We start from the raw sequence: 11,304 nt of genomic DNA on the forward strand, positions 1-11,304 counted from the left end.
TCCTTTGCACCATCATCTCCAGATATTCCAGAGCCGAACCCAGAACAAAACCAGATTTCTTTTTTCTCCTCTCACCTCTCATAATGTCTCAGTGCACCACAGATATTCTCTGACTAGAGATATTCTCTAGATTAGAAACTTTGGGGTCTATGTAATAATCATCTGTGAAAGCAGACTTGACCTTTACTTACTCTCCTGTTATCCACCTTAACGAGATACCAAACCCATCAGTCCATCCTATCTGGATTTACAGGGCTGAATTTCAACGGAATAAATAATATTAAGCCTTGAAATTAAATTGCTGTTTATATTATTTGCTTGTTTTTAATGTTGCTGTACATAGTTTATTCAGATGGAAAACTACATTTTTTTTTATAAAGTGCTTAAAAGAGACCAACAATTAGCTAAACACAGGGATGCAAACAACTGATCTATTTACGATTGTCGATCAATGCTTTATTAGATTTAAATTAGTTCCACTTGATTAACAACGTCCGCTTAGACTTTTTTCAGTGTTGTAGTTTAGCCTCCATCCAGCAGAGGGCGATAATGGTCATCCTTAAGCAGAGTCAGTTAATACAGAAATAAAGATGGTGGGGCCATACCAGAACAGCAAAGAGAAATGGTCCAAACAGAGTCCAATCTGGGCTGCAATATGTACTTTTTACGGTTCTGTTCATAAATATAAACAACAAACTTCTTAATTAACAATTAAGTTATTAACTTAATAGCACTAATTCAGCTGAGCTACACGGCAGAGCAGCATCAGTGTCAACTTCTTAGCTAAAAGCAACTTGTGCTACGAAGGCCAGGATATGATGACAGAAAAGCAAAGAAGACAACTGAGAAAAATTGTGACACGGAATAAAAAGAAATGATGCCAATAAGCACAGTTGACTTTGTGGGCTTTTATTAGTTAATCCAGTTTATGGAGCAAAATTTTAATATTTAATATATCACAAATTGCTAGAGCTAACACTATTAGCAGGAGCTAAAGCAAAAATCACTAGAGGATAATGAATGAATGTCTAAAGTTACAATGAAGCATTTTTAAGTCTTCGTAATATGAAGTTAGTATATCTGAGAAAATGTTTTGATCCTGATGTGAGCCATAATTTAAATATGAATTCAATTTAGCCATATTTAAATTTATAAAATTTAAGCATATTGTATTTTTAATTTATTTTTAACATCTGAAATAAATGTTTCTCAAATAAAATCTATTGCTACAATTAATCATGAATGCTTTTATAACAACTTAAACTAATTGAAACAAAGAGCTTATCACAACAGTACGGTACATTTCAAACACTGTAAGGTAAAACATTCATGGATCATAGAAAATCAAAGATATTACAGTCCTTTAGGTAGGAACTCTTTTACTGCCTGATTATTCCCCTCCTGTGTGAATTCTCATATGTCGGTTAAAATGGGATGTCTGGGTAAATGTTTCTCCACAAACAGCACAGCCAAATGGTTTCTCTCCAGTGTGGATCCTGGTGTGCGCATTTAAATTAGACAACTGGCGAAATCTCTGACCACAGACATCACAACCAAAAGGTTTTTCTCCTGTGTGGATTCTCATGTGTGTTTTTAAACTTCCCTTTAGGCTGAATTTTTTCCCACAGGCGTAACAACCAAATGGCTTCTCTCCTGTGTGGATCCTGATGTGTTTCTTTAAGGTCGACTTATCGCTGAATCTTTGTCCACAGGAATCACAACCAAACGGTTTGTCTCCTGTGTGGATTCTCATGTGCCTGTTTAAACTCGTCTTGTCACTAAAGCGTTGTCCACAAACGTCACAACCTAAAGGTTTGTCCCCCGTGTGGATCCTCATGTGTTTGTTTAAATGGGACTTATCACTGAATCTTTGTTCACAAACATCACAACTGAACGGTTTCTCTCCGGTGTGAATCCTGGTGTGAATGTTTAAATGGGACTTTTGGCTGAATTTTCTGCCACAGACGTCACAACCAAACGGTTTCTCTCCAGAGTGGATTCTCATGTGAACATTTATGTTGTTTTTCCAGTTAAAACTTTTACCACAGTCGTCACAGGTAAAACATTTAACCCCTGTCTGGATCTTCCTCAGCGACTCAACACTTTTCTTCTCTCTAACAATTTTCTTGCCAACCAAACAGCCTGCAGGTCTTGCTTTTGAAGGACAGGTTATGTGTCTCTGAAGCGAGGACTTGTTGAACTGTTGACTGCACTTGGAGCAGCTCAGCGACTTGTTGGCGGCGTTTCCTCCTGACTCGGCAGCTCTAGTTTCCTTCCAGTCGTTCTCACTGTCCTCAGTTTCAGAGCCGGAGTCTGGTGGGTGTTTCAGATGAGAACCAGGATGGTTCACATCATCATCGTCCTCCTCTTTATCTCCACTGACCTCCGTCTCTGAAGAGCTGGAAGTGTCTCCGTCAGTGTGTAGCTCTGGGTTCCTGCTGGACTCTGCTCCTCCTCCGTCCTCTTCATCACTTTCTGCTTTCATCTGGTCAGCTGAGCTGCTGGTTGGAAGATCTTCAACTTCTGGCTGATGAAGCTGTGAGAAGAGAGGTTTATCTTCATCATCCTCACTTTTCACAACAACGACATTCAGTGGAAGCAGACACAGATCGGTCTCCTCCTTCACACTGAGCTCTTCATCCTCTGGGCTGCTCCAGATTTTCTTCTCTTCCTCCTTGATGTGAAGACGCTGTGCGTCCTGCTGGTCTCCACCAGAACTCTGCTCTTCATTAGCTTCTTCTTTAACCGCCAGCCTCTCCTGAACACCTAGAAAACACAAAAACAACGTGAAAAGGTTTAGTAAACAGAATTAAAAACCAAAGAACTAAACTAAGACTTCAAATTAAAACCGGTAACTGAGTAAATTTATTTATACAGCAAATTTCAAGACATTCATCAAAAAAATTGCTCAGAAGTCAGAGCATTAAACATGACTGTCCAAATAGTTAAAAGTTGGGTTGCAACTAATGATTATTTGAATAATTGATTTTTCTACTTATTATTCTGACAATTATTAGATAACAGAGTTGACACATTTTGCAGATTTGAATTTAACCATTTAAGATGTTTTTATACATTGGAAATAGATTTAAATGCAAATAAAATACTTAAATAACAAAATAAGCATTTTATTCCCTAGAATACAATAAAAACTTTCTCCTAACATCAACCTGTGAACAGCTCAGCTCTTTCTGCTCAATTGAACATTAATACAGTGTAGTGATGATCTGGGGATGATTCCACCTGAGGAGTTCATATTTACAGAAATATGTTCTTTTTTATCTTAAATGCAAAAATGAATATGTATACAAACATCTATAGATATAGATCAATATATGTTTTAACTATTTTGATGAATCAAGGAGGTTCCATTGCTTTACACCGCAATGGATTTTATGCCTTTGGTTCTGATGCATCATAATTTTGCCAGTTTACTGTAAATTCTGCCAGATTAGAGGCAGAAGGTAAACCTCAGTCTTCCTGAAGGTATTGGACCACATTTCCTCCAGCAGCCTGAAAACAGATTCAAGAAATTGACTGTAAATCATCGGTTGTCAAAGCGGGAAGGAAACGTCCTGCTGTCGGACTCCAAGTGACACATGGTCGGGTCAAAATGTTCATTTCAATCCTCAAAGCTGCTGAGGTTTGAAATAAACGGACATCCCGCTAAGCTAAGACGCAAAACAAAGGCTTCACAGGGTCATACTAACCTGATCTGTGCGGCTGGACCAGGAGGCTGAAAGCGGCGTCCATGTCTCTGTGCCCGTCTCCTTCTGCAGCATCCCGTCCCTGCTGGACCTGCTGTCCCCACATCTCTGGCGGTTCCCCCTGCAGACGCCGCTGACTGTGACTCAGCGGCTGCAGCTCAGCTTCAACCCGCCTGAATTCCTCCAGGTTTCACCGACTAAAAGCTTTATTAACTCCCAGAACAGAACCAGAACCGAAGACAGTACACGGACGAGGATCCGGCTGAGTCCCCTACTGATGAGAAGCTGGAGTCTGCGCACTAGAGCCCGCAGGCCGAAAAACCCGGAAGTCCCGCCTTCATCAATCATAATAGCATTTAGCGGGTCCGCCATGTTGTAAGTGGCATGTTCTAATTTAAACCAATTTGACAATATTTAGAAACAGTTTTCCCATCTCGCCTTAAAATTATGTTCAACTAATTGGACTAAAAAGTAGAACAGAGTCAGAATAGAATAGAATTAAAGTTTTATTAACGTATGCTCAGTAAGTGAAAACATGATACTTAGGGGTCATAAAATACAGACAATTTAAATCAACTTATTAAACAACAACAGAAAATAATCAAGTAAGAGCCATAATCTTCATCAGCACAAACTAAACCTCAGACAGTGTAAAAACAGAAACAACAATCATTTTTGTTCATTTCAGCCCAATGATTGTCACCACCAGTGATCCGAATAATATTAAAGAAATATAAAGATATTAAAGAAATATCTTTTATATATAGATATATATCTATATATCTATATATATAGATATAGATATATAGATATATATATACATAAAGCATAACATGAATTTTTGCTTCATGTTCTAAAGTAAAAAATGAAATAACTTAAACTCGTCTTGTGTGTTACTAAAGACCTAAAACCTTAACATCTGATTGGTCGACCGCAGCAGCAAAGAAATCACCTTTTCTATTGTATTTTTTGCCTCCCTGAGTCACTGAGTCTCCAGTACTGAGTGGTCTGTAAAACATGGTCTGGACTTATTTTACAGACCTCTTTCCATCCGTAATAGTAGGGAAAATTGTGCTGCACTTTGAAACCATAAGTTATGGTTTTAAATCAACTGATGATGCTGCAGTTTTCTTAGAACAAGTTAAAGTTGAGTTAACTGAGTGAAGTTTATGGCTCTACAGGACAGAACAGTGCTGGATGAACTGAAAGCTTCTATAAAGGAGTTGGTGTTATGATTTGTACTTCCTGCTTAACTTATGTTACAGCTAAATATGGTGAAGGTGTTATTGCACATGCACTGTTCAACCTAACAGCTCTTAAGGATACGCAAAAATCAATGAAAATAGAAAAACAAACTTTCCTCAGGAATTAAACAAAATTGTTTTTCTGCTGCAAAATTTCAATTCAAGCAAATCAGAAATTTATCTTCATAAAAAAACAGCTTTAAAAATATTCCAACTTTAAAAAAATCTAATCTGCGATTATAAAGCAGCTGAAGCAAATACAGAGTAAAGACTGAGGCTCAGTTTCTAAATCCAACTTTCTTCTGGGTTCAGATTCACTGAACAAACTGCAGTCATGAGATCCAGAACCTGAGTCCAGAACCTGAGTCCAGAACCCGAGTCCATGGTCTCATGTGGGCTGTGTGGGCGTAGAGTAGATCTGGTTCTGGTCTGTGGTAGCAGGACTGAGACTCTGGTAGGTTGAGTCCTGAGAGGAAACGTTCTCATAGCCGACGTTGTGAAAGAAGAAATGATAGTTGAAAACATTATAGAGCGAAAGAGTTTGTTCCAGTTTAAGAAGGAACATTTTTACAATAATCTACTCAGGTTTTAAGATTTTACTGAAATCAAACTATTAATTTGTACAACCTTCTACGAACTCTCTTCTCACAGCTTTATATTATTTTTCACTCTAATCAAAGAGAATAAAATCACCTCCATCTTTATTCCATCGTCTCCTCTCTTCCTTGAATCTGTGAAACAAAAAGTTTTATTAGGAGAAAATGTCTGAAGCCCAGACAAGGCTGGAAGAAAAACATGAAATCATCAGATGGATTCAACAACAAAACTTAACACGTTATAAACATGGATGATTATTTGAAAACAGTAAAGCATAATTAGAAATTACTTTGATGTCAAAATGTTTAAAGTTTTCCTCCATGAATAAATTTCTCCTGCTGTCATTAAAAATCAGCGATTTTAAGGCTTTTCTACGTCTTTAGCAGACAACAACTGTGGAAGAAGATTTAATCTCAAATGAATCACAGGTGACATTTTCCAGTCTGTAAAATTAAACCAGCTTGTTGCTGGAAAATAGAATTCACATAATTTAGAATTAGTCTCAGAATAAAGTTTGGTTTAGTCTGTGGCTTCCTGCGGTTCCTTTAACTGACTGCTGGTGTTTGTTGGTGTCTCACCTCTCACAGATCTTCTCCTGCAGGAAACCAGTAGAACTGCTGGGATCAGAACCATCATGGCAGCCAGAGTCACACCAACGACCACAGGAACGTCTGCAGAGGGTCAACAAGCTGTTCACACTGACACCTGCTGGTGGATCACGGTAAGGAGCACAGACTCTATAGGGGGTTTAGACTCATAATGTTTTAGTGTTTGTAAAGTTTCTCTGTAGAAATGTTTCATCCAGATCAGAGTTACTTTCTGACAGTAACATGACATCACAGTTTTGTTCTGATGTTTCTAAAGAAAATGAATCATTTTTAAGTTTCTTTCTGAACATTAAAACATCTGTAGAAAATTATCTTCACTTCAAAAGATAAACAAAAGTCCAGATGCTACATCAGCTCAGAAGGTAAACAGCAGATACATACATATTATTTATTACTCACAGTGGCTGGATGGGAGCTGAGGTGCTGCAGGAGTGAAGGCTGCTGGAAAAAGACCAAACAAGACTGAAGATTGGTTCTTAGCAAATCTGCAGATCTGTTAACATTTCCCACAGCACCTCAGTGTTGAAACTCAAACTGTTTCAGTGTTTGAATTCTATTTCAAACCAACCAATCAAGTTTTATTTGTAAAACACATTTCAGCAACAAGGCAGTTTAAAGTTCTCTACATCATAAAAACACAAAAATCAAAAATTTAAACAATACATTTTTCCAAGTGCCGTCATTTCACATCAAAATGTTGGTTAGTGTTGCATTTATTATTATTAAAAGCAATTCTTAACAAGTGGGTTTGTGGTCCAGATTTAAAAGATCTCAATGTTTTGGCTGTTTTCTAGTTTTCAATAAGTTTGTTCCAGATTTGTGGTGCATAGACGCTGAATGCTGCTTCTATTTAAACTCACCATCGGAGACGAAGACGTTAAAATCCACATATGAATTTTTCCCAGAGCTTAAATATGAAAGGCATCTGTATCGTCCGGAGTCAGACGTGGTCAGATTCTTAATGGTGACATAAAAAATAGCTGAAGTTTTGTGTTTGCCATGTCCAATGCTGTATCTGCTGCTCTGAGCTCTGACTCCATCGGTGTAAACAAGGATGTTTTCTCCTTCTTCACATTCTCCTCTGCAGAAATATTTGGTTTTTCCAGAGAAATTGAAGGAACAGGCGACTGTCAGTGAGCTGCCAGCTTCTTTATGGAGGTGATGATCTTTGCTTCCATCCAGTAAATCTGTTAAAATAATCATCAGTTACTTTCTGATCTCAGCATGATGCAGTCTGATCACATTAATCCCAGTTTCACACTGGGAGCTGCCCAGTTCAACTAGTCTGAAGCTGGTAGAGTTAAACCAGCAGAAACTGGATTCATCATTTTATCTCATCAACAATATTTGGCTAAAAATTTAAAATCACAAAATCATTTCAGAATAATCCAGTTTAGCTTTGTGTAGTTTATATGCATCGATAATTTCAACAGGTTTAGTTTCATGTTTTCCTTCAACCAACTTCAGTTTAAGACGAACTTCAGCAGCTCTGTGAGCCACTGACATGTTCTTCATTTCTTTGGGAACAAAAAGCAGCTTTATTAGAAACTCACCTTCTGCAACAAAAGCTTTGAATTTTATGAATGTAGAAGGAGAATCAGTCAGACCACATCTGTACAGTCCTGAGTCAGAAAGGGTCAAATTGGAGACTCTTACAGTTAGATTGTAAGACTTGTCACAAACTCTTTCAGAATATTTAATGCTGCTTCTTCCTCTTGCTGCTTTATTAGATGTTGTGTTAAGAAGAACGTTTTCTCCTTGACAGAAAATCCGATGTGGTCCTGGTGAGAGATTGTAGCATGTAATGATAAGGTCTTCTCCAGGTAGCCAATAGTAACGTCCAATGTCTTCTATAGATCTGTTGTTCCCAACCTGCAGAGCTAAAAGAAAGAAAGAACAGCTGATATAAAAACATCAATCTCACATTTTCTACATCCAAAATAAACAACAATAATTTCTTGTTATTCTTCAAGCCTACAGGCTGCACAATGCCAGGTGGACAAACAAAAGAAAAAGAATAATTTACTAAAATCACCTCAGAAAGAACAGAGTTCATCTGAAACCTGCAGGTTGTTCCTCCAACATGCAGCTGAATTAAAAACTAGACCCTCTTAAAATCCTGTGTGAACCTAATCTGAACCCACAGATTAGGGTTCTGTGGGTTCTGTGTAAGTTCAGCTCTCTAAACATACAGAGAGCTGAATGTTCAACACGTCCACCAGAGGGCGCTAGAGACTGGATAAGGAACAACAGACAGATGCAGATAAATATCTGAACATTTTAATAGAAACATTTAAACAGTCAGAAAATGACAACAGTTCTACATTAACATAATGTAACCCGAGTGTAAATTCTAACTTCCATTCTCTGGTTTTTCCAATCTCTTTTCTCCTTTATCAATATCACAATAGTTCTAATATAACATCAGTAACTCTCACAAGATTTACTGAACAGCCAATCGCTGTTGAGTATTAGGGTCACATGTGTTACCGCAGCTTATCTGTTAGTTATATTAGGTGGAGCAGGGAAGTATGAAAGATTAGGACATGTGAGATATTTGTGTGAAATATAAACTGCAGATCTTTCCAGGTTTGATGGCAAGCTGAAGGTCCAGGCCTGGAGCCCAAGAAAGATTGTACTTGTGGTGCATGAAGACTCCTGCTTCTCCTGCCAGGCTGGTAGGAGGCTCCTTGCAGTCAAAGACAATTTTTCCCCACTCTGATCTGACTTTTGACCTGCACCAAGCACTTTAAAGTTAATTTGCTTGGAACCTCTAACCAACTCCAGCTTGGTTGGATGAACTGAAGGGTGTGGGTTCATTGATTATGGAACTGTGGGATTGATTAATTTTGTTTCTTTTTATTGTTTATTGCATTTTATATGGCCATTTGGATGTTTTCACTGATGTTGAAATCGGCCTAGAAATCAGAAGAACTTAATCAGGTTCTGCTGGAACCAAAACCCAAATCAATCCCTGGATGTATCAGAGAATCAGGAGCTCAGCAACATAACAGATGAATGTTCATAGATCTGAGTCAGCAAACAGGATTTCAGCTTCTTATAAAACACCAGATCAGAATGCATCACAGCAGCATTAGCATCATGCTAACCAAAAGAACGTGAGCTTAGAGATAGATAGATAGATAGATAGATAGATAGATAGATAGATAGATAGATAGATAGATAGATAGATAGATAGATAGATAGATAGATAGATAGATAGATAGATAGATAGATAGATAGATAGCATTTATTGTCATTGAACAGAATTCAACGAAATTTCCATTGCAGCTCCCGTGCAAAAGGTCAAATATATACAGTATAAATAAGCAAACACACAATAATAATAATAACAATATATACAACTAAATTAACTAAAGGCCCTCAACCACACCAAAGAAGTAGCAGCAGGTCCAATTATGGCAAAGTACAGATGATGGGCTTCAACCGTTCTCAAATGATTATCAGCAAAGAATGGATGACAGCAGCTGATGAATACAAACACTAAACACAAGAAAAGAGCAAAATGGCAGCAAAGACTAAAACACACTGAAAGTCAGAAGCTGTATCTCACCGACCGTCTGCAAAACCTTCTGCTTTGTGATTCAAGATGGAGAATTTGGTCTGAGCTTTCCCATGACTGACGTCGCAATCATTAACTTTATCACCATTGTTATTGGAAAAATATTTATCATCCTTCCCTAGCAACCAGACATGATTGGCTGTCTAGCTGCAGTCAGAGGCGACAGAACAGAACAGACCTGACAGGATTCTGTTGGAGAAATTTACTGTTGAATGAGGAAAATGTTGTAAATAACTCAGATTACATGTTGGGCCTCAATATAAAGAAATATTTCCCCTCCACATGTGAGAGGACAGCGCCCCAGCGCCCCCTATGGACCATCCGCCTATAGACTCTGGACTTGATTTGACAGGAACATGAAGCCGATGGCTCAAACTGCCCAGCTTCTCATTTTTCAGATGTAAGTGATTCTTCAAGACGTCTTAATAAATGTAAACTTCTGCACATTATGACCAACTGCACCAAAACGGAACCATTCCTGGGCTGATTGGGGTGTGCTGTGGTGGCGCTAAGGCCCCACGTTTGGAGGCCTTAGTCCTCGACGCGGACGTCGCGGGTTCGACTCCCGGTCCCGACGACCTTAAAATGGCGCCAGCTCAGCTGGCTGCCTGCAGACGCAGCTCCAGTTGTGTGTGTGTGTTAATCTGTGTATAAAAAATTCTTGCTATAACTGCGAAATAATTTCCCTGCTGGGATGAATAAAGTAATTCTTCTTCTTCTTCTATAAACCTCCTGACTGATATTTTGCTATCAACCAGATGATTCACATTTTTCTTAAATTGACTTTCTGCTTTTTGATTTAGTGATAATGGAAGTTAGAGGAAGAACAGAACTGAAGTTTTTATTCTAGGTTCCTGTTTTTAACATTTAATAAGATGCACTTATGATTACAGAAGAAGATAAATCATTCTTAGATTACTTCCTGAAAGAAGCTGCTGAGTGAACAAACATTCTAGTTCAAGTTTAAAAAATAAAAAATGGGCTGAGAGGAAAGTTTCCACAGAATTACCAACATTCAGCTAAAATGTTTTGGGTCGGGTCACCCAGAGTTCTGATCCAACGCACATATAAAGAGAAGATGATCATCCACCGACTCTCACGCCCAAATAACTAATTATCTGTTTTTATTACTGAAGGAGAAAACCACAGAAACCAGTGGTTTCACTGGGAGAACATGGAAACTATCGGAACCAGAACCGTTCTGCTGTGAGGAACCGACCACTGCTCCAGCATGAATCCAGGAGGAAACTTCCAGGGTTTATCAGTGTTTCCCTGATTCACTTTCTGTGTCCTGATTATTATTTTTGAAGGACTGAAAGTTACAGAAATAATAATAAAATAAACTCACAGAGGATGAAGAAGCAGAACAAGATGCGACCGGCCATCATGCTGAAGCTCTGATGTTTCCTGATCCTTCTATCCAAGCTCTTCTTGTCCAACTGAAGCAGGTCCTTTTTGGGATGTGGTAAAATATTACAACTCTTGTGCTCTTTTCACAGTTTTTAATTTCCTTCCTTAAACTTGACCCATCAGTTCCTGTTCAGGCTGAGCTGAAACTATTTAAG

General features: G+C 38.3%; 2 protein-coding genes and 1 long non-coding RNA gene across 4 annotated transcripts in view; all 3 read right to left on the reverse strand.

Moving 5' to 3' along the window:
- Positions 1-888: 888 nt before the first annotated feature.
- LOC114140825 (zinc finger protein OZF-like) lies at positions 889-3,997 on the reverse strand. Its single transcript, XM_028011069.1, has 2 exons — positions 3,711-3,997; positions 889-2,766 (listed from the first exon to the last, which is right to left on the reverse strand). The coding sequence occupies exons 1-2, from the start codon at positions 3,811-3,813 to the stop codon at positions 1,391-1,393; spliced, it is 1,479 nt and encodes a 492-aa protein (XP_027866870.1). The 5' UTR covers positions 3,814-3,997; the 3' UTR covers positions 889-1,390.
- Positions 3,998-5,233: 1,236 nt separating this feature from the next.
- The window catches only part of LOC114140983 (polymeric immunoglobulin receptor-like), a 64,851-nt gene continuing 58,780 nt past the window's right edge, over positions 5,234-11,304 (reverse strand). For both annotated transcript variants that reach the window (XM_028011363.1, XM_028011355.1), the window contains 2 exons: positions 5,645-5,682; positions 5,234-5,447 (listed from right to left, as the gene is read on the reverse strand). In XM_028011363.1, coding sequence (XP_027867164.1) covers positions 5,340-5,447; positions 5,645-5,682 — 146 coding nt within the window. In that variant the 3' untranslated portion in view covers positions 5,234-5,339. The remainder of the gene's footprint in view (positions 5,448-5,644; positions 5,683-11,304) is intronic.
- LOC114140988 (uncharacterized) lies at positions 6,889-11,196 on the reverse strand. Its single transcript, XR_003594738.1, has 3 exons — positions 11,088-11,196; positions 7,710-8,036; positions 6,889-7,343 (listed from the first exon to the last, which is right to left on the reverse strand). It is a non-coding gene; the product is annotated as an uncharacterized LOC114140988 (long non-coding RNA).

Source organism: Xiphophorus couchianus, chromosome 24 (genome assembly GCF_001444195.1).
Source record: "Xiphophorus couchianus chromosome 24, X_couchianus-1.0, whole genome shotgun sequence".
NCBI classification, from domain to species: Eukaryota; Metazoa; Chordata; class Actinopteri; order Cyprinodontiformes; family Poeciliidae; genus Xiphophorus; species Xiphophorus couchianus.